We start from the raw sequence: 26172 nt of genomic DNA, 5'->3' as shown, positions 1-26172 counted from the left end.
ACCTCCCTGGAACCAGGGAAAGGGAACAATAACCCCTGCAGGAGCAGGGCTGTTGTTTTCCCTGCTCTCCCGTGTTATTATCAGGGCCGGGAGAAATCTCTGCTGACACCTCTGTGAGTTATGGGCCAGGAAAAAGCACTCAGGCCTTTATTGCTGCCTTGGTTCAGCTCCCCCTGAACATTTGTGCTTCTCTCCTTGTGTTTGTCCCGCTCTCCATGTGTTTGTCCCGTGCTTTTCCCATCCTGTTGAGCAAGAGCTGCTTCCTGCTCTGCCCGTGGGGTTATTTAGGGCTCTGAGCAGAGCAGGACAGTGCTGAGAAATCCCTTCTGCTCCTGGCAGCTGCTGGGAGCCCAGGCTGAGGGGAACTTGTGCAAGAGCCCGTCCTGGCTGTCCCTGGGGGTGCTTTGTGCCTGCTGGGAAGCACAGGGCTGCATCCACCCCTTTCCAGAGAAACACCAGAAGGGGGGGGGGGGCTGCATTTTGCAATTATTTTCATGTCTGCTGGATGCAGTCATGGTATTTGACTCTGCTCCTGCAGCTTGGAGCTCTGCTGGAGCAATTAGAGTGGCACCAAGCAGGGTTTCCTTTTGCACTTTCCCTTCACAAATGAAGCTGAAATGTTGGGAAAGGCAAATTTATACCAACACTTAGGCTGTCCCTGAACTCCTTTCCTTTGAGTTCTCTCAGTCCAAACAGGTTTAGGTAGAGCCTAAAACTGCCCAGTGCATCCCTGAGGTTCCCATCTGCCCCCCAGGAATCTCCCAACACAAGGGAGCTGCTGTGCCCAGAGAGAATCCCCGTGCTGATACCGCTGGGTATTTTTAATTAATTACCTTTGAATCTTGAATTCCTGCTTGCCCAGGCAGCCAGAGCCTCTCCATGGTAAAAATCCCTTCTCCATTCTCCCTCCCTCTCCATCTGCAACCTCCAGGCTGTTCAGGGAGCCACAGAGTCCATAGGGTTGAAAAGACTTTTTTTTTAAAAAAAAGTGAACCTGCACCATGCTCAGCACTAACCATGGCCTCAAGTGCCACATCCACGTGTTTTTTGAAGGATGGGGCACTCATCCCTCATCCCCCAGTCCTTGTTCAGCCTGTTCCCTTGTGGACATCCCCTCTTCCATGGGAGCAGTGTGTGCCTGGGACACTGGACACCAGAAAAGCCAGAGAACAGATCAGCTCAAAGCGAGCTCAGGTGATCCCTGGGATCAGCAGCTCCCTCCTCTGAGCTGCTCCAGGACAATGGATGTTGTTTTTTTTCCCTAGAAACCTGCCCCTGGCTATCATCATCTCCCTGCCTGTCGTCACTCTGGTGTATGTGCTGACCAACCTGGCTTACTTCACCACGCTGAGCACCGAGCAGATGCTGATGTCTGAGGCTGTGGCTGTGGTAAGATCCCTGCTGCTGCAGCCTGACTCACCCCGGGGCAGCTGAAATCAGCCTTGGAATCCCTGCACACATCTCCTGCTTTGTTCTGCTCAGGGCTGCTTGCAGAACCCCTGATAAAGAGCAGCTCTGATGGGAGCAGTGGGATCCTGAGGGGATTATCTGGGCAGCAGAGAGGGTGGCACTCAGTGCTGCTCTTCATTCTGAGCTAGGGAAGGTTGCTGCTGCCCTTGTGACTGCCCATCCTTTACCAGACCTTGATATTTATGGGGAAAGGTCACTCAGTCAGCACTGAACTGGATTGTTCTCTCTCTGTGTCTCCCTTGTTTTAATTAAGAGAGAAAAATAGTACTACTATTAATTAAAATGTCAGTGTGGTCAGGATGGCTTTAGAATGGAGCAGACCTTGCAGACTGAGCCTGACCAGGATTGTTCAGGGTTCAGGGGAGTGTCCCAGCCCGGGGTGAGCTGAGCCTGTCAGGTGACACCTCTCCATCCTTTGGGTTGGGAGAGAGGCCCAGCTCCAGCCACAGCCTGTGCTGCAGGGAATCCTGCAGGGAATCAATCCTCAGTGCTTTAGATAGGAAGGGACCCGAAATCCCATCCCCATCCCTGTTCCATTCCCATCCCTGTTCCATTCCCATCCCCATTCCCATCCCATCCACCTCCCACTGTCCCAGGTTCTCAAGCCCTGTCCAGCCCAGCCTGGAGCAGCAGAGGCTGGGAATCCATGCTGAATTGTTGGTGCAAACCCAAGAGGCTCAGCCTGTGACAAAAGCTGCAGTGCCAGGTCCCTGCATGTCCCCAGGGCCGTGTCGCAGCTCCTGACTCAGCACTTGGCAGGAGCTGCTGTCTGAGTTTCCTCACAGTTTCCGTTTGCTCTTGAACTTTCCGATAGCTGGTGGATAAATGTCATGTCCTGGCCCCGAGGGAAGGGCTGGCTCTGATGCATTTTAGCAATTCCACAATCTGCTTTTTTAGGAAAGGGAATACGGGAAACTCCGTCACAGCTTCAGCACTGAGCTGTGGCATTTGTTGAGATTTCTCCAAATATTCCTTCTAGGCAGGTCTTGAGATTTTTGGGACATTGTGAGTGTGAAATGTCTCTCTTTGTCCCCCATTTAGGATTTTGGGAACTATCACCTCGGTGTCATGTCCTGGATCATCCCAGTCTTCGTTGGGCTCTCGTGCTTTGGGTCTGTCAATGGATCTCTTTTCACTTCTTCCCGGTAGGTTCCTTGCTCAATCCTGTGGCTTTTGTTTACAAGCTGTGCTCAGTTCCTCTTCCTTTGGAGTTCTCCTGCAGACAGTGGCTGTGGGCAGACACAAAGTCTGGAGGCCATGTGGGGAATGCAGGAAGACAAAGTCAAACTTTAAAACCAGATTAAAGGCAACTTCTCAGTGGACTCAATCTTCTGTTCCTCAGGCAATGTCCTGCTGAGGTCAATAAACCAGAAGCAGACACAGGCTCAGGGCTTGGGGCTGCTGAGAAAGTGGCTTTAATGAAAAACAGAAAGTTGGGAAACTTCAGGGATGAGAATCCCTTGGGAAGGGGAGAAAGGCTGGGCAGGGGCAGGACTGAGATGGTTCCAGCTGTGACACATCCCTGGGTCGCCTGAGGAGTCACTGAATTGCTGTCCCTGGAGAGCAGGATGGAAATCCATCCTTGCTGTGTTCCTTGGCCATCTCCAGCCTCCCTGCCGAGTCAGGGACTGCTGGTGCAGCCCTGCCTTGGGGCTGAGCTCAGGCTTCTTGTGTGCTGGACACAGAGCCCTGCGGGGCTGTGCCTGACTGTGTCCCCTCTCTGTGTCCCCTCCCAGGCTGTTCTTCGTGGGATCCCGAGAGGGGCACCTGCCTTCCATCCTGTCCATGATCCACCCCCGGCTGCTCACCCCAGTCCCGTCCCTGGTGTTCACGGTGAGCCCTGGGGCTGGGGCTGGGCTGGGGCTGGGGCTGGGGCTGGGGCTGGGGCTGGGGCTGGGGCTGGGGCTGGGCTGGGGCTGGGGCTGGGGCTGGGGCTGGGGCTGGGGCTGGGGCTGGGCTGGGGCTGGGGCTGGGGCTGGGGCTGGGCTGGGCTGGGGCTGGGGCTGGGGCTGGGGCTGGGGCTGGGCTGGGCTGGGCTGGGCTCCCACTGCATGTGCCCACAGGACAGGGACCCTTCCCATCACTGTCCACTTCTGGCTGCGATTCTTCCCATCCCTGGAAGTGTCCAAGGCCAGGCTGCACAGGGCTTGGAGGAGCCTGGGACAGGGGAAGGTGTTCCTGCCCATGGCAGGAGGTTGGAACTAGAGGTCTTTGAAGCTTTGAGGTCCTTCCAGCCCAAAACATTCCATGATCCTATGAAATGGTTCCAGGCACCAATTGAAAATAGCTTAAATAAATAAAAAATAGTCAATGTGATCCCTTTCCTGGCAGGTATTCCCCCTAAATACCCCTGTTTAGTGTTGTAACTTTGGTGGTTTTGCCTGCTCCATTTCCTAACGGCCTTTTCCCTGGATTCAGTGTGTCATGACCCTGCTCTATGCCTTCTCCAACAACATCTTCTCAGTCATCAACTTCTTCAGCTTCTTCAACTGGCTGTGTGTGGCCCTGGCCATCATTGGGATGATGTGGCTGCGCTACAAGAAGCCAGAGCTGGAGAGGCCCATCAAGGTGAGAAGGGGGTGGGCACTGCCAGGGAGCCCCTCCCCAGCACCAGGGGAGCCCCAGCTGCTGGTCCTGCATGGAAAAGGAGCTGGGATTGCAGGGAAACGTTGTGTTGTAGCTAAAGGAGGTGTCCCTGCTGCTGAACCCAAAGAGCTGCCTTGGGGCCAGCTCTGGGTGACAGGGACAGGGTGTTGTGGTGGGATTGCTGTCCATGAGTCCCAGGCTGGGCTCTCAGTGTAACACTCTGTACCCCCGTGGAATTCCCCAAAAATAGTTGTGTGCTGAAGCAGCCGCCCCGTGCCGAGCTCTGTCCCTGCTGTCCTTGGCCAGCCCCGTGTTCCATCTGGGGGGAGGCCAAGATCCTGTCAGCCCCTGCTGCCTCTCCCCCAAAAGCTGTTTTTCCTCATCCCACAGCGCACTGGGGGCTGTGCCAGGCAGCAGCACCCACAGGGAAACAAATCCACGGGCCTGGACTGGTGCCTTGCCAAAGGGGATCTATGCTGGCTGTTCCTTTAGGTTTTGGGGTTTTCTTCTCAAAGCTGGGCTGCTCTGCCTGGAGTCCCCTGGGAAACACCCCCAGCTTATGCTGTGCTGGGTTTGGTGTTGGGTGCTGATGATTTGGATATGGAATTACAGAACTGAGGTCCAAAAAGGGGCTGAGAAAGGCTCTTGGCCATGGAGGAGCAATAATTCTGTCCCTCCCCAGGCTGGATAAACTCCTGGAAAGCCTCCCCTGGCACATCTCCTCATCTGTCCCTTGCTCCCTGCTCAGGTGAACATCTGCCTGCCCATCTTCTTCATCCTGGCCTGCCTGTTCCTCATCGCTGTTTCCTTCTGGATGACACCCAAGGAGTGTGGCATTGGCTTTGCCATCATCCTCAGTGGGATCCCCATTTACTTCTTCGGGGTCTGGTGGCAAAACAAGCCCAAGTGGGTCCTCCAAGGCATCTGTGAGTATCTCCAGGCAGGAGCAGCTTTGGTTCCCAAAGAGTTTCCCAGTGCTGTGCTGCAGCTGGCAGTGCTGGCTCTCCTCCCTCTGGAGGAGCTTCCAAAATCCTGGCTCTGCTCCATTCTTCTTTCATGGGAACAAGTTTATCCTGATGATTGCCACGTGTGCCAAGCATCCAAAATGCACTCTGATTTGCAGTAATGGTAAAATTTGGGACCAATACCATGTTTTTGGGGGGTTTTAATCCTGGCAAAGAGGTTGTTAGCAGCAGAGCAAAATTCCCTGCTCCTGGAAAAGCCCAGGGCCAAGGCTTTGCTCAGCAAAAAATCCCTTCCCAGTGGTGTAGGAAGGATTGAGCACAGCTGGCCTCAGTTTGGCTGCTGAAAATCCACAATTAGTCCCAGTCCATGGCTTAGGCAGTGCTGACATTTGGGATCCAGGCAAAGCTTTCCTTGGCATCCCCCTGTGGCAGAAGGAGCAGAGGGAAGGGAAGGGAAGCTCCCCTGGATGTTTTCTCTCAGGTTTATTTTGAAGGTAATCTGCTCCAAGCTTTTCCAGGAGCTGCCACAGGGCCAGGGTGTGTTTGGAGGGATGGAGAGGCTGTGCTTGGCACACAGAACCTCTGCCTCAACAAGTGAGCCCAGAAAGTCAATCCCTGCTGCCTGAGGAACTGAGCTCAGCAGCTGCCTCCCCTCTCTCCTGCAAGGGGCTGACCTAGAAAAGCAGGCAAGGAGAAGTGCCCAGCCTTAGCTGGCTGGTTCATGAGGAAGAAAAAAGCTTTCAGCAGCACTCAGCACTTGTTATTCTTCTCCTATCCCTGTCGCACTTTTTTATCCTGAGTATTGGGCTCAGTTCCTGGAAAAGCCATTTTTGCAATTTTTGCAATGCCTGGGTGGTAAATTACCATATCCATTGTTTTCCTTACAAGGATTGTGCAGGGTCCTTGCTGCAGGAGCAGAGCTCCTGTGTGAGGTTTGAATTCTGGGAATGGCGTTGGGAATTCTCATGGAGTGGGGTAGGGAGTGCCCATGGAATGGGGTTGGGAATATCCGTGGAATATTTCATCCTTCAGTTGTACTTGGGCTCAGCCCTTCCCTCATGGACCCACGTTCCTGCTGGGATGATCCCTGACCTCTCCTTTGCTTTCTCTGCAGTCTCTGCCACCGTGCTGTGCCAGAAGCTGATGGAAGTGGTTCCTCAGGAATCCTAGGCAGGAGCAGCAGGGACACTGAGCTCGAGGAAACGCACAAAGTTCTGTTGAGATGACACAAGGATCCCACCCCTCACTCCCAATCCCAGCACGGCCCCAAGGCTCTGCTCAGCTCCTGCAGCCCCACCCAGCCCTGCAGCCCAGCCAGAAGAAATCCTCGGTGCAAGCACGAGCCAGGAGGAGAATTGCAAAGGGCAATTCCAGAGGGAATTGTGCCCTCTGTGTGTGTGTGAGGGCTGTGCTTGGCTCTGGGGGGGCTCCTTTGCTTTGGCTCTGGGATCTGCTGGAGCCTGGTTTGAGTTCAGAGTGCCTGGGGAGGGGCTGGGGCTGCCACAGAGCCCTGGGGGGATCCTGAGCTGCTTTACCTGGCCCAGGTGGGGGGGTGGGAGGCAGAGGTTGGCTGATGTTGGCTCACTGCCCCAAACTCTCACCCCACGTGCTGCTGGACACGGGCAGTGGGACAGGGCAGAGCAGGATCAGTGACACGGGGGGGGGGCTCAGCTGAGTGTCACTGTCCCCTCACTGGGGCCCTGCCACCCTTTTGGATCAGCACTCTCAGGTCCAAGGCAGCTCCCTGCTGCTGAGCCAGTCCTGCAGGATGCTCTTCCCCACAGTGTCCATCCCTGACAGTGAGCACTGAGGGGGGAGTTCCTGCTGGGAAACCCAGGAGCTGCAGTCAGCAGAAGGCCGAGTCCTTGGCTTGCTCATCCCATGCTTTCCTGTGCCAGCCTTTCATCCAGCATGGGATGAGCAGCTCTGTGTCCTCATGGCCCTGCTCAGGGAGCCATGTTTGCCCCTAAAGCATCTGCAGAGAGAAATGAAGGGTGGGGATTGCCCTGGCACATTCCCTGAGGTTTCTCTGTGCACTGTTCCCTCTGTCCTGCTGTGTTTCCTCTGGAATGTGCCATGGAGGTGGCACCACCTGGGGCTGGGCTGTGGAGATGTCCTGGCTGGCTGGAGCCACCTTGGGCTGCTGGAGATCATGGAATGGTTGGGCTGGAAGGGACCTTAAAGGCCATCCAGTGCGAGCCCTGCCATGGCAGGGACACCTTCCACCATCCCAGGGAGCTCCAAGCCCTGTCCAGCTTTTCCTTGGGCACTTCCCACAGCTTCTCTGGGCACCTGTGCCAGGGCCTGCCACCTCTGAGTAATGAAAGTCAGTTCTGCTCTAAGGGGCAGGGCTGGGCCTGATCCTCCTTTGTGCATCAGGTCTGGTTTGATGAGATGCCAGCACCACCCTCGTTCCAATCAATCCCTGAGCACAATCCATGGTCTGCATGTGAAATCCTGGTTTGCTGTGGTGGGTGGTGCCACCCCATCCCTGAGCACACCCAGAGTTCCTGTAGTTCCTGAGTAGTCAGCACTGTCCCCTTAGGGACACGTTGCTTTCTTTGGTCCAAAGTGTCACCTTTTGGGAAGCTGCAGTTCCTGAACCATTGCTCATTGTGCCTCTGTGCTCTGACATCACTTGGAATTCTGATCCTTTCCCCACTGGAGCTGCTTTGCTGTGTCTGTTGCAGATCTTTGTGCTCGTGCTTTGTGCAGGTGGCTTGGTGAACTATTTCCCATTTTTTTTGTAAACTTGGCTGTTGGGAAGCCTGGATGCTCCAGGAGCTGTGGCTTCCCTCTGGATTCTCCTTGGAGCAGAGTTCTTTGGGATGAAGGGGCATTAAGGACACCATGGTACTCACTCAGGCTTTGTCCTGGGAATTGTGCAGCACTCCAGCTTGTGTTGGGGCAGGGGCAGCTCCACACTCCCACTGCCAGCCCCATGTCCTGCTCTGAGGCAGGAACAGGGGAGACAATCAGCTCTTCATTTATTCCATGGCAGCTGGGGTGGAGATTCCCAATCCAGCTCAGTGACAGGGTGGAGATTCCCAAATGAGCTTTCTGGGAGCTGAGTTAATCCATGAGATTTTGCAGCTGGTTTGGGAATATGCAGAGAGCAGAACCCAAGGTTCTTGGCCAGTGCCATGAGTTGGAGCATCTCAGATCTGATGCCTGTGGAGAGGCTTTGGCATAGATCAGATCATAAATCACAGAACCTGAACTGGAGTTTTGGCTTCTTCCAGCTGCAGGCTGAGATGGTTTGGAGCAGTGATGGGAAATCATGGAGAGGGGACCTCAGTCTGTCACCTGCCACTCGAGCTGCAGGTTTTTTTGGCTGTGAGGTCTCAGTGCTGGGTTCAGCTCTCACTGGGGGCTCTCAGTGCCAAAACCCACCAGCAGAATTCCTCGGGGTGCAAAGCAAAGGCATTGGAGTCTGAGCCCCCTGAACCCAAAGTCAGCTGGCACCAAGGGCCCTCCTCAGAGAGCTCAGGATTGGGGTCACACCTCCCAAAGGCTGCCTTGGACACACTGTCCATGGTGATGACCATCAGTGTCCTCCTGGTGACCCCTTCACACTGCTTTGAAACAGGAGCTGTCACACTAAGAAATCTTTCAAAGCAATTAATGGATTTTAATTAAATCCTGAACTCGCTTGCTTTGCTTTTTGTGGATTTCCATGATTTTTCACTTGCTGCTGAAAATCTGTCTCTTGTACTAACCTGAGGCTCTGGCACTGATCCCACATTCGTGGGGATCTCATCAGCATCTCCTTGGCAATAGAGGTTTAGGAAGAAACTGAACCAGGTACCAGCACAGAGCCACAGAAAGGCTGAATTTGATCAGCTACGTCTCACATCTCAAAGTTTATCTACCAAAAAACTGATTTCTTTCACCCTGGAGCCATTGATCCCCCATAGCTGCCCTCCACCAGAGCCTGGTGATGCAGCTGGAAGAGCTTGGGTTGGTTTGGGAGATAACAAGGGAAGGGGTAAAACTGAATTTAATTTTAGAAAGACAAAAAGTAGTTTCTCCAATCATGGAAATGGCTGCCACAGCTTTTGCTTTTCCCTTGGATCAGCAACATCTGCCCTTGGCTTGCACAGTTTGATGGATTTGGGTATGGAAAAGGGAGAATTCATCCCTGGGAAAGACCTTGCTGCTTGTTTTCCTCCAAGGTGGAGTGAGATGTGTCAGGGAGGGCAGGGGGAGCACAGAGAGCTCCCAGAGTTTCCCATCATTGCCAGCACTGCAGCTGGATTTTCCCTTTTGTTCTCCTTGGAGCCTGTGGTCAGTCACAGAGGGAGATGAACCCTCCCCACAAGGACCCTGCAACCACAGTGACCTAAAGGAGGTTCCACAGGAATCTCTTCATTCACAGCTCCCTGCAAGTACTGCTGGAGCTGTTTTATCCATGGAATTCAGGTTGGAAAAGACCTTGAAGGTCACAGAGCCCAACATTGGCACCATGGCTGTGCCACAGCGATCCTTTGCTCCTGAAGTGGCCCCAGCTCCCAATTATTGCTCCTCTCCAGTTGTTGTGGAGTTCAAAGTTGTTTTTGGCGTTCAGGCTGGCAGTTGTTTGGGGTGTTCACAGAATTGCATCCTGCAGGGATTGCTCAAACAGAGCAGGAGCTGCTGGCCAGGCACTTCTGTACCCGTTGGGTTCCTCTTTCTAAAGGAACCCTTCCTCCTGGGAGGGGAACCAGCCCTGCAAAAACCATCCTGGTGGATTTCTAATTATTTTTTTTTAAAACTTCCTGCAGAATTTGCAGTGTTTTCCATCTCAGACACCATGTTCTGGTAAACAGGCTTTTGTTTGGAACAGCCCCCTTGGTGGCCACGGAGTTCAAAGGGACTCTGGCACAGTTGAACAAACTTTAAAGTCCCTTCAGCTGGATTGAAACTCCTGGGAAGTGGCTTTGTTGTTGTCCAAGTCCTCTCCCAGTGGGTGGCTCAGGCAGGGGGATCAATCAGGCTCCTCCGGGGGCTGCTCCGTGGTGGGTCTGGGCAGGGGCAGTGGGGCTGGAGCTGTGACTTCCCCACCCTGCAGAGCTGTTCCCAGTGGCAGAGCCCTGGTCTGGCTGCAGGCAATCCCAGGGAATGTTTCCACTCAGTCTGAGAAGGTACCTGTGCCTTCAGCCAAGGCCAGGGCTCTCTCGGGCTTTAATAGAAAATCAAATTAAAAAACAAATCCGTGAGGAAACTGCCAAACGTTGTCCTTGCACAACGCTCCAGCTGCCTGGGGCTGTTCCCGTGGGATGCCAGCCTTTCCTCCATCCACTCTGCAACCTCATGACATGGAATTGGGAAAGGGCTGGAACAAAGCAGCTCCTGAAGCTTGGGAAAGGGCAGCCCCAGGGCAAGGTGGCTCCAGACTGGTGCTGAGCTCTGGCTGTGACTCCAGGGATTGAATCGATTGAATCCCAGCCTTGTGCTGGCCCTGGGAGCATCCCCAGCTCCAGGGGGAGAGCCAGAGCCAGCCACGCTGGGCTGCCAAGCAGGGAGATCCCTGCAGGGATGGGAATCTGTTCCTTGTCACATCAGGGACGGGAATCTGCTCCTCATCCCTGCAGGGACAGGAATCTGCTCCTCATCCCTGCAGGGACAGGAATCTGCTCCTCATCCCTGCCAGGACATCCCAGGTTCTGACATTCCCTCGGTGCTGAGGGAAGCTCCAGGGGCTCCTCATTCCTGGTGGCTCCCTGAGCACTTACACCCAGGATTGTGCTGGGTTTGCCTGGGCTCGAGTTCTTCCCGGTTGGAACTGGAACTGGAGCTGGGTTGGGAATGTGTGGGGGATGCACCAGCAGCTCCCAGTTTGAGGATGCAGTGGTAGAAAATGTGGCTTGGGGTCAGTGATCCCAAAGGATCCCATATCCAGAGCATTATTCCATGCTCCCCTCCCCATTCCTTACCTGAGAAGGGGCATTGCTTCCTCCAGCTGTGGAAGTGGTAATGAGTAAAAATAGAAAGTATTTTTTTAAACACTGAATTCATTTCTAAACTGCCTAAAAGAGACTTTCTAGCTAGAGCTGAGTTCTTCCCCAGGGCTGATGTTGAGCCCAGCACAGCTCAGGGGCTCTCCCCCATCCCAGGCTCTGCCTGTGCTGGGATCAGCATCACACACAGGGAAAGAATTCCTGATTTGTTCAGAGGACAGGGACAGCTCTGTGTGCCACCAAAATCCTTGGACAGGGAGGATCTTGAGTGGTTCCCAGACCTCACTCCCACCCTCAGAACAAAGAGAGGGTGACCTTCACTCCTGGTGAAGAATCTGACTTTTCAAAGACACTTTGCTTTGTATTTTTGTTACTGTTTTCTTTTTTAAACACAGAAAGAAAAAGGCTCTTAATACACACAAGAAAACCTAGGCCTGATTTATGATTTTGTTACATTTGGTTGCTTTAAAAAACCTGTTTTACTAATTTAAATGTTGCTATAGATGATACTCTATTTATTTGAAAGGGGTAAATATCTTTTAGTCTTAATTCTTCTCCAGTAAGCGCTGTGTATTCCCAATATTTGTGTTCCTGGCAGCACAAATTCCACTGACTGAGGGCTGGGCAGCCAGCAGCTCCTGAATCCAATGGCCTTGGACAACAAGATGTCTCTTGCAATGTATTTTTTTTTTTAAATTTTAGTATTTCTTGAATCTTTTATGTCTGTGGTTTAACAAATCTGTTCAATGTTTGGGTTGTTCTATGTTTTGGGTTGTTTTGTTTTGTTTTTTTAACAAAGAAAGCTGAATTACAACACTCTCGTTGCTGGTCTTTGCCTGGAAAATTTCTCTTTTTTCATGATTATCCCACATCCATCAGCACCTGGGTTTCCAAATATTCCTCTTGCAGGATTTAGGAGCAATGACAGCATCCATATCTCCATCCTCCTTTTAAAATTCTGCTTCATTTTCATGAGGTTAAAAGGAAGGGAAGGGGAAGGTGGGAGAGCTTTAGGCACGAGGAGGGAGCAGAGGAGGAATATCCCAATTCCCAGCCTGTGTCCATCCTTTTATGCAGCAAAAGGAATGTCCAGCAGTAGGAAGGGACCAAGTTTTAAAGTGCAAAGTGCTGCAATTCCTCCTCCCTGTCCATTCCAGGCTGGAGAAGAGGATGTTTCAGTGGGGAAGGAGCAGGGCAGGGATGCTCAGTTCAGGCTCCCAGGGGTTGGTGGAGGATTTGATTTTGGGTTGCAGAGGGCAGAACTCCAAGGTTTGCCTTCCTAAAGGAGAGGTTGGTGCTGGGGCTGTTCCCTGGGAACACAAACACATCCCAAAGGAAGAAATGGGCAGGAAAAGCTGTGGAGAAATCCCAGTAAAGTGACACTTCAGTGGTGCCACAGGAGCAAATGTCACACACAGATTCCACAGCCAGTGCACGTGTGACAAGGAGGGAATTCACAGGGAAAGGGCAATTCTTGGTTTGCTCCTGAGCATTATTTGGGAAGTAACACTGGGAGATGGGATGGAGCTGGAAAGGCACCAGGAGTGAGGGACAGTGCCCAAGACACGTAGGAAAAAGAATTCCTTTTTTGTTTTAAGAGCTCTTTCTTCAAGCCCAACATCCCCCTAAACCCAAACCCTGCTACCCCAGCAGCATTTACCTGGAAATATTTATTTTAAAAAGAGGAATTGGAGGTGGGAAATGGGAATGCAGGAAAGCTGAGTGCATGAGGAGGCTCTCCTGGAGCCTCTCCCAGGCATTAGAGGCTCCCAGTGAAGGAATTGGAGTAATCTAAGAAAAAACATCTCCCAAAGCCAGCGTGGCTGAACAGTGGGATAGGCTGTGATTCCAAAGGGATCATTCCAGAAGTGACAGCTGTGGCCAAAGAAGGAAACCAGGGGAAAGAATAAAGTGGCAAATTAAATATAAATAAATGTAAAACCTCACTAAGACGAATCACTGGGACATTCACTGGTGGGACATGCAGGAGCAGCGCTGGGATGCCCTGGGGTGCCTGGAAGGGGCACAGAAGCTGCAAACTCGAGGTGTCCAGGAGCTGCACAGGGCCCCAGAGCACAGTCAGGTGTGTGCAGCCACTGCCTGTGCTGATTGCTGGGAACTGGGAGGTGGAAAATGCGGTTCCAGCACAGGGTGAAGATCCAGGAGCAGCACAGAGGGTTCCCAGAGGCTGTAGGGGAGGGTGCAGGGAGCAGAGATGGGGAGCAGGCAGGGGGTCACAGAGGGACCTCACTCCTCAGCAGCCCATGGAGCTTCCAGTACTTCCATCCTTGGATTTTCAGCAGGTTTGGGACTCCCTGAGCTTCCCATGGGGTTTGGAAAAGGGAATTAATTCTTGTTTGGGAGAGAGGGAACACTGATAGGAGCAGTAAATAACAGAGGGAGGTCTGCAGAGCTCACCCGGGGATCTTCTGCTTGCCCAGGGATCTTCTGCTCTCCACTGGAGCACACAGGGCTTGGAAAAGGAGATGGAGAGGCTGGCAAAGCCTGGAGAACAAGGAAATACAAAGCCAGGGAGTGCAATCCCATGGATCTGTGCAATCCTCATGGATCTGTGGGATGCTGCTCCATCACCGTTGTTGGGATCCCAGCTCCTGCTCCATGAATTCCCTAAAGATCAGCATTGTTGGGATTGCTGCTCCATGAATTCCCTAAAGATCAGCATTGTTGGGATTGCTGCTCCATGAATTCCCTAAAGATCACCATTGTTGGGGTTCCTGCTCCATGCATTCCCTAAAGATCAGCATTGTTGGGGTTCCTGCTCCATGCATTCCCTAAAGATCAGCATTGTTGGGGTTCCTGCTCCATGCATTCCCTAAAGATCAGCATTGTTGCTGCTGCAGTCAGGGCCCTTTGGCTCTTGTCTCCCCCCAGCTCTGACCTTTCCTTGGTGCCCTCACAGAATCATGGAATGCTTTGGGTAGGGAATGACCTTAAAGCTCATCTTGTTCCCACTATCCCAGCTTGCTCCAAACCCCTTCCAGGCTTGAACACTCCCAGGGATGGAGCAGCCACAGCTTCTGAGGGAAACTCCTCCAGAGAAAGGACATGGATTGATCAGTGGTGCCACCATGGCAGAGGAAGCCTCCTGGAGGGTTTTTCATGGGAAGAACTCCTGGAATGGGAGCCAGATGTGTCCCCAGCACTGTCCAGACACGTCCCCAGCTCTGCTCTTGTGGCTGCTGGGCTTTGTCCCGGGGGCTGGAGGTGATGGGAGAGGGCAGCCATGGGAACACATCCCTCTGGAAAACACACAGGGAGAGCAGGGCTGACATTTTCCCACTCTCACACCAAACCCAGGATATTTTTCTCCCCAAAGCCAGGAGCTTCTGTGTGGGAGAGCTATGGAGAACACAGGGAATGCCACCAAGGAAGGGTGAGCCCTTGGAGCAGCAGGTGGGAATGTCCCAGGACTGGAGGGAATTGCAAAAACCATAGAAGTGTTGTTCCTTTGAAGATTAGTGTGGAAGATGAAAGGCTCTGGATCTGTTTGGGTTGGGATGAAGCCACTGAAGGGTGGGGTGTGACACGGCTGGGAACAGCTTCAAGGGTGCACAGATAAATCAACCCAAGGAGCTGACAGGGAACTGTGGCTGGAACTAATAAAGGGATCCTCGAAGGGAAACTAATTAATACACTGAAAATGAGCTCCAGGTATGAGGGAAATTGAAGAAAAGGAGAATGGGTGTTGACAAATTTCCTTGAAGCAGAATAACACCCAGCAACAAAATTGTTCCTTTAATATCGAGACAATGGAACTGCCTGAAGGGTTTTTTTACCATTTTTTAAAGGATTTGCTGATTTTAACCTGCAAAGCTGTGAAATAAAGGTGTCTCTCCAGCTGATTTTGCTGGAGATTTATTTTTATTGAATTAATTTATTTTTTAGGTGTCAGAGCTCAACAGCACAGCATTTTTGGAAAAGTGGGTGGTAGAGATCTTTAACAAAAGGATGTCTCCAACCCCCTGATTCCAGAATTTGAAATGTAACAGAGGGATTTTTTTACACATCTCTGTAAGGTTTTTCCCCCCCTGCATAATTCCTGGAGATGCAATTTTCCTGCAATTCTCCCAGCTGGGAATGGATGGCACAGGAAACAGCAGGGTGGGCAGGAAGGACCTGGAAATCCATGGGAACCACCACTGTTCTGGCTGTGCCTCAGTTTCCCCCTCTGAGCAAGGCCCTGCTCACCTTCCCAGAACAGCCTGGAAGCTCTGTCTCAATCAGTTGGGGCAATAAATGCTGGAAATTCCCCTGCTCTTCATCCGAGCTGCACAACAGGAAAGATGAAGCCACATTTGGATCCCTCCATTGAATTAGAGACAGGGAAGCAAGAAATGGCAATTCCTGTTGCCTGAGCCTCTTTCCTGATTTAATTAATGTGTCCTTCAGCTGCTGTCCTGGGGTGGCCATGCTGTCTCCAAAAACCAGCCTGCAGTCAAGGTTTGCTGGGGGGAAATGTCCCTGTTGCCTTAGGGCTGTGCAATCCATGCCTTGGAGTGCCTGCTGCTGGATTTGGGGGAGCTGAATCCAATGATCCACGTGTGCACCTGGAGCTGTGGCAGCCAGCAAAGAGCTGGGATGGAGCTGGGAAGGCACCAGGAGTGAGGGACAGTGCCCAAGACATGGGAATGGGCAGGATGACACATTATGTAGGGAAATAATTCCTTTTCATTCCAACATCTCATTTTGGAAGTGATTCACTGCCTCCCTCTGCAGCACTGCAATGTCCAGCTCGAGGATCCCAGTTTTTCTGCATGAGCTGGCATCACTTGTCACTGTGTCCCCGGGGGTGACAGGGACACACACAGGTCACAGAGCCACCTCAGTGGGTGGGGATGCATTTGGCCATGGCTGCCTGCCCTCCTTACATCCCAGCATCATGGAATGGTTGGGGTTGGAGGTTAAAGCTCACCCAATTCCATGGGCAGCTCCCACTCCATGTGTCTGCATCGTGCCAGCAGCACCAGGGACTTCTCCAGGGACTGTCACAGCACCAGGTGACAAATCCTGCAGCCTCCAGAGCAACCCAGAGTTATCCCAAAATGAGTGATAGGAAGCAAAGGCACAGAGCCCTGTGCCATAAACAAATCCTTGGGACGTTGCAATATTCCAGGAGTGTGGTGTGCTCCTCTTTGGAGCTGTTTCCTGGCTGCTTTGGTGAACATCTCCAGGAGCTTTGCTCTGGATTTCAGTGAGGTCGTTTCTGCTCTGACTTGCCTGGGAAGAGCAGGGACTGCTCCTCTCTGCCCTTGTGTAACCAGCACGAGCTGCAGGGCGGGAGCTTCGTCCCTTGGGCTCCACAGAGCTCCAAAATCACGTCTGGGCACCTCAGGAATTTGGGAGATTTGTGGTGTAATGAGCTGCTGCATGTTGGATCTGTGAGCAAAAAGGCACTGGCTCAGCTAAAAGACAAATTAAATGTTTGGAGGGGCCGTGCTGCCCGTGCCAGGAGCAGGGCAGGGTGAAGCTCCTGCTCAGCCTCTGGGATTTCAGCCCTGCCAGGCTCTCTGTGGTGCAGAATCTTCCAAACACACCTGAGGCCTGTGAGGACCTGAAGGAGATTCCTGCTGGCCCCAACTTCCAGCAGCCAAAAGGGCAAAAATTACCCTTGCTGGTCACAAATTTTTCTTGAGGAAGAACATTTGGAGATGGAAAAATCCTTTTGGTCCTTGTTTGTGTTCTTCGTGTACCTCTAGTATTTTCTAGAAGCCTGACATCACCTAGTGGCTCTAAATCTGGAATCTTTCTGGGGAAAATGAAGATGAAGGTTTTGGGGTTGTCCCAGCTTTTCCTCCATGTTTGGAGGCAGCTGGATCTTTAAATGATATTCCTGATGAATTGCAGGAATTGCTGGGAATGCTGGGCTGAGCTCCCTGCTGGTGGCTGCAGTCTCCTCCTGTCTGTCTGTCTGTCTGTCCACAGCCTTGCTCCTGCTCAATGGGATTTATCCCTGTGCCAGCTTTGGGTTTGCATTAGGGGGGGAAAAAAAAATCATAATCCACAGTACCAAAGTTGCCTGAAATAAGCTTTACAAAGAGGCACTGGCTCTCCACAATGTAAAGAGTTTAAGCTCTCACATGATGGCTCAGGCTGTGCAAGAATTACTGCAGGAATCAGCTCTGAACAGCCCATTCCCAGGGGAGAGCAGGATCCTGGGGAAGCAGCTGCATGGAAAGGTCTGGGCTGGTAACTGGGGAGTCCTTCCACAGGTAAATAATGGCTTCAAATTAAAATTCCCAGCTCCCAGAAAAAAAGTCACTTAAAGCCACAATAATCCCAGTGTATGCCAGACCCTCTGAATAATCAAAATTTTTTCTTGCTGGTCACAATTTTTACTTTGGGGATGGAAAAATCCTTTTGTCCCATTGTTTATTTTTGTTTTCTTCAGGTACCTCTAATATTTTCTAGAAAAACCAGAAGCCTGGTATTACCCAGTTAGAAATCCTGCAAGCCTCAAACCATTCTCTCTTTGTCTTCCCCATTTAATTAAAATTAACAGAAATTGAAGCAAAATTAGCTTTTCTCCTAGTACCCCATGGAATTTCTGAGCAGGTGCTATCACTGCTGAGCAAAGGTTAAACAGGTTTTTATGTGTCTGAGTCATGAAACCAAATCTGAGAGAAGCTCCTGTACCCAAGGCAAACAAGATAAACCCATAAATCCTGAAAAATATTCTCTCTGGGATTTACTTCTCGCTGTGTGGGCCAAATACCATCTGGATTTCTCTCCTGCCCTCCACACAGAAAAATCAGCCTGGAAAAGCACTTTGACACCCTCCTCATTCTGGCCACAGGCTTGCAGCATCCTCAGGGACTGATGCAAGATCCTGCCAGGGGCTGTTGCATCAGAAAAAACCAGCAGGAATCAATTTGCTCTGCTCTGTTTCCCCCCAAAATTACAGATCTTCTTCCTTCCTTTTCTTGGGGAGAGGAAAGGGACTTCCAGCCATGAGGCTGCTGAGTGCAGAGCTGCCTCAGGAATGGGAAGTTGTGCTGTAGAAGAAGATTCCCTCAGGAACAGAATTTATGGCAACTCTTGGGTTTGCCCAGCTGCCTGTTGTGGCCTGCTCTCCACTGGGAAAAAAGCTCCAGCCTGGAGCCTTTGGATGCTGCAGCTCTGTTGATTCATGCAGGGGATTAGGCAGGGAAGGATGCTTTCATTTGATTTTCCTTGGCTTAATTAAATGAATTCCAGCTTTTCTGTGGAGCTGCTTTGTGTGCCACAGCCTTGCAGGCGCCAGGATCAGAGAGGGCTGATCTGCTCCATCCCCATTCCCAAAAATCCTGTTGGGATGGGGATCCATCCCCCTGATGGATATGGGAGAGACTGAGAACACAACAAGGACAAAACGGAGCTCAGGGGTGGTTGGCTTCAGTCAGGTGTGACAGAAACAGGGCTTGGGTAGAAACGTGGAATTGGAGACAAAAAGGAAAATTGACCTGGAATGAAAAAGGGATTTGATCCTACAAACAGGAAAAGGAAGGCCAGGAGAGATTTCCTGCTGGGTCCAGAGGGGTGATGGGAAGCACTGGGCCACAGCCTTTGGATTGCAGCACCTTGGGAAGTGGAAGGCTCTGGATGCAGCTGCTCAAAGCCAACCCAGACTCCTGCAGCACCTGGGTGAAGGTCCCATGTTTTTACCTGGGGCTGAAGGGATTTGTGAGGATGCAGGCAGAGCTTTGGCTGTGCCTGACTCACAGCCTCTCCCCAATAAAGATCCACCAGCCTGTTCAAACCCCTCTGGCTGAGGGGATAAAGGTGAGGGATTTGGGAGGAATGAGCCCAGCACCAGCCCATGCCTGCCTCCAGCTGAGCCCTTCTCCAGGCAAGTCTGTGCCTGGGCACAGCTGCAGCCTCTCCTCACAGCTGCTCTGCACTTCAGAGCATCCCTGCTTCAAGTATTTGTGTGATATCCACCAATTCCCACTGATTCAACCTTCCTGGAGATTCTCCCGTGGATTCTCCACGTGGAAGGACTCACTGCCCTGTGTGGGCTGTGCAGCTTCTTGATTTCATGGTGCCCAGAAATATCCAAAGTTTTTCATGGACTGGCATCCCCCAGTGCCACAAGTGAGCAGGAGGGCAATGGGCAGCTGGCACTGCACAAACACATTCCCTGTGTCCTCCTCTGCCAGGGGCTTGTCCTGGACTCTCAGGGAAATTGCAGGAAAAAGCAATTGTATAAATTCTAGGGGTAGGATTTCAATGATCCTGCTGGATCCCCTCCAACTCGGGATATTCTGGGACTCTCCTCCATGGGAGTACAACCCACCACTCCTGCTGGAAGAGAGTAATAACCCCTCATGGACACCCAGCAGCCCACCAGCACCATCCTAATCCCAATCCCAATCCTAACCCTAATCCCTCCTGGGCTGTTTCTCCCCAAAATGTGCTGCTTTACCCCATGGGAAGAGTGAAGCTGTGCCAGGTGCCAGGAGCCACCATAGAAACCCTGTGTGCACTCCAAGCACTGCCAGGCAGAGCAGCCCAGCAGGGAGCTGAGTAAATATTGGTTTTCCAATGGGATGTCATTCCCAGCTGCCCGGTCAGCAGCAGGGATGGGGTGTGCTGTGGGTCAGGTTGTTGTTCACGTTGTCACCATGAAACTCCTGCTTTCAGTGCAGGCAGCACAGAAAACCCCACTGTGACATGTTCCTGGCACCTGGGGGTGGCCTTCCTGTGTGACTCTGTGTTTTCTAGAACAGAAATGACATCTCAGCTCAGGAAACCAAGGTGGTTTTTTTCAGAGAGAGCAGGCTGGAAATTCTTAACTGAAGTTGCAGATTAAAATTAGACCTTTTCTTTAAAAACTGAGTCAGTGATAGAGAGATATGGAACAATCACCTGTTACATCACGTCTGTAAAAACACCTTAAGACATGTTCAGGAGTGGATGTGATGTCATCTTTTAAAATCTAAATTGCTGGAGTTTGAATCCATCGGGGCAGTCATTCAGGAGCAGTGTTGGGAGGAGGTGGGGGGCTCTGTAGATGACACTCTGTGTTGTGATGGAAGGAAAAGCAAAGTTTTATGTACACAGTACCTACCTAAACTGCCACCCATCCCTAGAGGTTCTGCTGAGACTTTGGAGGATCACGGAGAAATGTGAGAAAGAGGAAATTCAATACAATTTTAACCATGGAGAAGAGCTCTCCCATGTCTCCTGCACTGACCACACCACAGCAGTTCCCCCTCCTGCAGGTTAATGCTTTTAGGAGAACATTCCTGCTCAGGAGAGTGGTTAACACACCCACTTGTACCTTTTAAAGCCACTGAGAATGAACAAATATTTTCTTTCCTTTTGCAAAACCACAAGGAATCTTGCCAGGGTCATCATTACCTGAGGCTAAACGTTGAGATAAGAGATGTAAGGAGTTATCTCTAGTGAGGGGCTTAGAGAACCAGACTGAACTGGAGCAGAACTCACCAAATCCTCCCCAGTGCCTTGCTCTGACTGGTAAAGCCTTGTCAAGTGCTTTGAGAGCAGCAGGTAGAGCAGGAAATCCATAATCTGATCCTAAAGGCTGTCACAGCACAGCCAGGAAAACCAATCAGCTGTGGGAAAACCTACTCACCTGTCGGGTCAGGGTCAGTGGGTTTTTGTGGAGATAAACCAGAATTAATATCATCAATGGCATTGTTGTCAGGGCTGAGGGAGGTAAAAAATTAAACACTGAGAGTCAGGCCCTGTCCTTTACCTCCTCAGCTGTGAGTGCTGGGCATGGCAGGACAGGGAGAAATGACCCAGATCCACTCTTGCCACAGAACAGGTGAAAACCCTCTTTGACAGAGGCTTAGACACAGCTCTGAAAATTCCAGTCAGTCTCTTCTCATGTCTCACTGTGCTGGAGCTCAGTCCTTTTTCTGTGATGTTTAATTTAAACTTTTTTCTGGTTATATATAAGGAATCCTCCTCACTTTCCCTGCCATGAGATCCCTCTCCCTGAACACAGGTGAGCCACAGAGCCCAGGTTCCTAAAGCTCCCTCAGGAAGTGGCAAATTGGTGCTGAATGAGGGAACTGCAACAAAAGGCAGCAGGACACTAAACCTGCCCTGCCCCAGCCTGGCTGTTCTCACTGCCGGTCTCATGTGCCCCAGCACTTCCTTCCCCATCTAAAAGAAACATCTCTAAAATGTTCTCAGCCCTGTGAGGAAGGGTTTGTGCTGGGAACTAAGATAACTGGATGTCAATACAGCATTTAAGGTTATTTTTAAGTGAATTTATATCTGTGTTCTGAGGATGAACAGAGCTGAGAACTGTGGCCAGTTCTCTGCAGCACCCACTGCAGGTTCTGCTCTGGAGATGCTGTATCCCAAAAAACAACCCTGGGCTCTCTGGAGGTGCTGTATCCCAAAAAACAACCCTGGGATGTGCAGGTACCTCGTGCCAGAGGTGTCCCTGAATGTGCTTGGACACGTTCTCAGCAGAAACATGGCATTAATAATGGAAATACTTTCTGCAACGCTGAATTCCTGAGCATGTCCTGGAACTGGAGAAACTGAAATACAAAGGATTTCTCCATCTGAACATGCTTTGGTCACTGGAGAACACTTCCCTGCCTCCTGGAGCTGGGATATCCACATCCCTGAATCCAGGGCTGTCCTGGAGCTGGGATAACCACATCCCTGAATGCCGAGCCCTGCTCAGGGCTGATGCAAGCCTGGGGCTGGTGTTGCAGCAGCAGCAGCAGCAGCGGGGCTGCACTGGCGCTGACACCTCGTGGGGCTCCGCAGCCACTGCACCTGACTCCACTCCAGCCCGGGTTGCATCAGACTCCGATTTTGAAGATTAGTGAGGAAAAATGTTCCTTTGCATAAGGGCAGGGGATTTTAAGGTGTTTTTGGCTGCTTTGCTCTCTGAACAATATGATCTCACTGGCCAGGACTCATTTCTCACATCTCAGCCCTGATTTTCTGGGGTTTCTTTTTAATCGCTTCATTTCTCTCAGGTTCACCCAATTATTTCTTCAGAAATCTACAAGTGAGCTCAGAGACATGGGGTTGAGCCCCAAATTGTGCCTCTGGACCTACAAACCTCTGACCCCACGTGAGCCAGGGTCCTGACATTGAAGTGCTTCTGGGTCAGCTTGGGACATAAATGAGTGGAAAAATATCAAAACTTATCCATCAGCAAATTGGGAATAGAGCAAAACAAGGCTGGTGACAGGTAAGGAAAAGCAGTTTCAGCTGGTGTCAGCTGGATCCATCCCTGATATTGTGAGCCTTGCTTGCCTAGGAAGATTAAACATCTCTAAAGAAGCTTAGGTAGCCTAATTAATGGTTCACCAGCCTAATTAATGAAGCTGCAGGACAGACATAAAGACAGTCTAAGATTTTTGCTTTCTCATGGCCGTTGTGGTGCTGGCACACGACAGGAGCTGAGTGATGACGGTCAGGGTCCCGCAAAATGTGCCAAGAGCTGGACAGAGCCTGTGGGAGCAGCATTTCAATCAGGATCAGCTTCGGTTCTGGGCTGGTAAATCCTGTCACAGCCCAGTGACACCACAGACACACCCAAAACACCCCTACCAAAGCTGCTCTGATGAAACAACGGCAGCAAAGCTGTCCCTGCTGCAATGCCCGGTGTCTGATAAACGACGAGCAAAGGAGGGCAGTGACACATGCAGAGAAATTTGGCTGCTCCACGAGGAAGTTTGGTTGGAATAGCACGGAAAGGAAAGAGCCATTCCTCCAAGAGCCCTTTCCTCCTGTGCTTACTCAGATCTGAGTCACCAGAGCGTTTCCCTGAAGGGAATTTCGGGATTTTGGGTGCTTCTGAAGGTGGGGATAAGCCAGTGAACAGTAGGAGCAGAGCCCTCTCATGTGGTAGCTGAAATAATCCCACAATCTCCCTGCTCTGGCATGGAAGATGCTCCATGCAGGATCCCAGCACTGTCCGTGTTCCCTCAGCACCCTCAGAGACAGCTTTACACAAATCAGAAATTCTGTATTTCCCCCAGTCCACAACCAGTTAAAACCAGAGATCAGAGAGGGTGGACTCTGAGGCTCCTTTGTTCTGACATTCTTATTTATTTGCTCCAATTTTCCCCATAAAAAGTGCAGAAACCCCAAGGAAATCCTACTAGAATGGCAAAACTAAGGGCTTTCACAGCTTCACAGGGAATTTTTGGCCTCAAGCCTGGCACTGTGCTGATGGATTTAGATGGATGTCCCTTGGGATCTGTATCTGGATACAGCCACACTTTGTACTTCCCTCAAGGGAGACCTCCTGCTTTCCTTGACTTCGTCTGCTCTAAAGCACCGATTTCCAAACAGGAAATCCAGGAAGCCAATTCAATGGCTGGGAGATTTTATCAGCTCCTGGTTATAAATGAGCCTTGAATGGAGCAGCAGCCACCTGCCAGCTCCCAATCCAGCTCCACATTCTCCAGCATAAGCAGGGAATGAGGGGCCTCTGCTGGACTGTCAGCACAGCAAGAATTCCCAACTTTTTTCAAAGTGAGCCCTGGTTATGGACACACTTTTGTCCCTAAGCTGGATTTGCCTTTGGAGATGAAGGATTCTGAGTGTCACCAGTGCCTGGAAGGCACATTTTGGGTGGATTTCTCCCTATTTTATCTGTATGGAGGAGGAAAATTGCAGTCTGAGCCTGGAGACTAAAGGTTATTTTGACTCATTTTATGAAGTTTTCCTGCATGAAGCTGCTTCCAGCGACAGGATGAGAGGAAATGACCTCAGGATTTGCCAGGAGAGGTTTAGATTGGATACTGGGGACATTTTTTCATGGAAAGGGTTGTCAAGCCCTGGCACAGGCTGTCCTGGGCAGTGGTGGAACTGTGGAAAAAACATGCAGATGTGGCATTTGGGGATTTGGTTGGTAGTGAATGTGGTGCTGCTTTGATGATCTAAAAGGTCTGCTCCATCCAACCTTAATGATTCCATGATGTTCTGGGTTTTTCACCACACAAGGGCTTATCTTTATTCTCCTCTTTCCACACAGACAGAGGCAGGACTCTCCAACACCAGCAATTCCAACCATTGCAGTGCCTGTTTGGTTGATTTAGTTCCTGTGCTGTCAGCATGTCCTCCCTCTAAATCTGTGGCAATAATTCCTTCCTTGCTACTGGCTTCAGAAAGCATTAACAAGGGAAAAATAAATCAAGTGTTAGAGCACAAAGAAGACTTGTGGGAAAAAGCTTTTGAGCCTTTTCTGAGGCTTTCATGCCTGTTATTCTTTACTTTGCTGATACAGCTGGATTTACCATCCTGTTGAATGAGCATATTCCAGACTATAAAAAAATAACAAAGTCGAACCACGTGGGCTTTGTATAGGTCAGAGCTGGAGAGGGGCTGCCAGAGACAACAGCACAGGACAACTTCAGAGCACAAAATGTGCAAACACAGCCAAAGGGCAGCTTATGTTCCTCCAAACAAAGCAGGGACCAAACCTGAGACACAACAGAGACGAGTGTGGGACATGTGGGGGTGGGAGCTCTGTGTGTGTGTGCCCCAGCTGTGTGCAGATGTTGGTGGGACTGTGGGAACGTGGAGTGGCCTTTCCCATCCTGGCTGAGGGGAAGTTTGTGGAGAGAGCTCACCTAAGTCAGTGCTGGAGTTTTAAATGGATGTTTTAGGACATGTTGGTGCTCTTCATCTTTCCAAGGAAGACTCATCCCTGAAGTCACCTCTGTGAACACAGCAGCTCCTCAGTGGTGGAGCAGGGCTGAATTCCCCAAGGAATTCCTGCCCTGTTTCGTGTTCCTGTCGTGCTTTGCATTTTCCAAGAGCTTTGGTTGTCCCCCCGTGCTCCTTTCCCACATCCCCCGTGAGAAGCCGGACTGGGGAGTTCAAGAGATCAGAGAACTCACACCAGCAATGTCCTGCCCCACACATCCCAAACTGCACCAGAAACATGGGAAATAAAGGGGTGAGAAAGCAATCTGAGCTCGGAGAATCTCTGAACTTATGGAAATAACCATGAATGATGAAGCACCAAAAAGAGGTGAGTGGAGCCAGGTGTGCAGGAGGTGAAAAACTTCTCACTCCCTCAGCAGGTGAAGGCTTTGAGGGTTAATTTCCTAAAAATGCAGCTTTTTAATTTCAAAGCCTCCCTATAAAGTGCTGGAAGATCTGGACCCAGAGGAATTGTTGACCTTTAGACACCAGGAGGAGATGTGTTTTCACACACTGAAGTCTTTTTGAGGTTGAAGCCCAAGGAGCAGCAGGGAAACTTCCGAGCCTGTTTGCAGTGCCAGGGAACTCAGCAGAGCTCCCACATCTGGGAATTGCAATTGTCCCATTCCTGGTGCCTCCATAGTTTCTGTTCCCCTTCCTGCACATAAACATGGACACACTGAAGCCTGAGCTGGAACCACAATGTTTGCAGAACAAACAGAAAAACAAAGTGCTGCTCATGATGTGCATTGTCTGCAAACTCAAAACAACTTTCCCAGCTCTTCCTTCTGTGCTCCAGGGTTGTGTTTTTCCCTGATCCCAGGTTCAACAGTAGGTGGATGTTCACAGCAAAGGATCCACCCTGCAATTCCATGGCACGTGCAGGATATTTGGGATAACTCAGTGGGTGTTGAAATGTACCTGAGTGGGGATGCTTGCTGGTTTGGGGTGGTGAAAACTCCCCTGCTTCCAGGAAATGAGGGGGTTTGTGGGAATTCAGTGAAAAAATCGAATGATTTTATTCCTCCTGCTCCACAAGAAACAACCATGGTGGCAATTTTGATGCACAATGGGATGAGCTCACAGCTAAAAGAAGCATTCCAACCCCTATTTACACCCTTAGGTGTTCAAAGCAGGTGTTTTCAGGAATTTTTCCCTGAGCTCAGCATCTGTGTGAAATATCACGTAAATAATCATTATTCCTTCACCACCACTGAGGGAAAAAGCAGCTGCTTGGCATTGCCAGTGCCTGTACTTCTTTTGGCTCTCCAACAACTCAGGATTTGGAGAGTGGCCTGGATAAACCCCATTCCCAAAGCTGGAAATGAAACCACTTGCACAGCTCCACAATCCCTGGGGAATTCTGCCCATGGTTTAACTTTATTCTATTTCTGCACAGGGCCTCCCCCAGGCCTGGCCCATGTCTCAGGTGATGGAATTACAGAATCCCCGGGTCACTGAGGTTGGAGACGAGCTCCAGGATCATTGAATCCAACTTTTGGCTGATCCCCACTTTGTCACCAGCCCAGAGCACTGAGTGACACGTCCAGGCCTTC

The 26172-nt window shown here is 51.0% G+C and overlaps 1 protein-coding gene across 1 annotated transcript in view; it reads left to right on the top strand.

Moving 5' to 3' along the window:
* The window catches only part of SLC7A5 (solute carrier family 7 member 5), a 32260-nt gene extending 20469 nt beyond the window's left edge, over positions 1-11791 (top strand). Inside the window, exons 5-10 of the mRNA XM_014874486.2 lie at positions 1266-1389; positions 2512-2615; positions 3207-3303; positions 3889-4038; positions 4805-4982; positions 6136-11791. Of these exons, the coding sequence (XP_014729972.1) occupies positions 1266-1389; positions 2512-2615; positions 3207-3303; positions 3889-4038; positions 4805-4982; positions 6136-6191 (709 nt within the window). The 3' untranslated portion in view covers positions 6192-11791. The remainder of the gene's footprint in view (positions 1-1265; positions 1390-2511; positions 2616-3206; positions 3304-3888; positions 4039-4804; positions 4983-6135) is intronic.
* The last annotated feature ends 14381 nt before the right edge of the window (positions 11792-26172 follow it).

This window comes from Sturnus vulgaris, chromosome 12, assembly GCF_052056855.1.
Source record: "Sturnus vulgaris isolate bStuVul1 chromosome 12, bStuVul1.hap1, whole genome shotgun sequence".
NCBI lineage: Eukaryota > Metazoa > Chordata > Aves > Passeriformes > Sturnidae > Sturnus > Sturnus vulgaris.
This window is presented reverse-complemented; position numbering and strand designations above follow the sequence as displayed.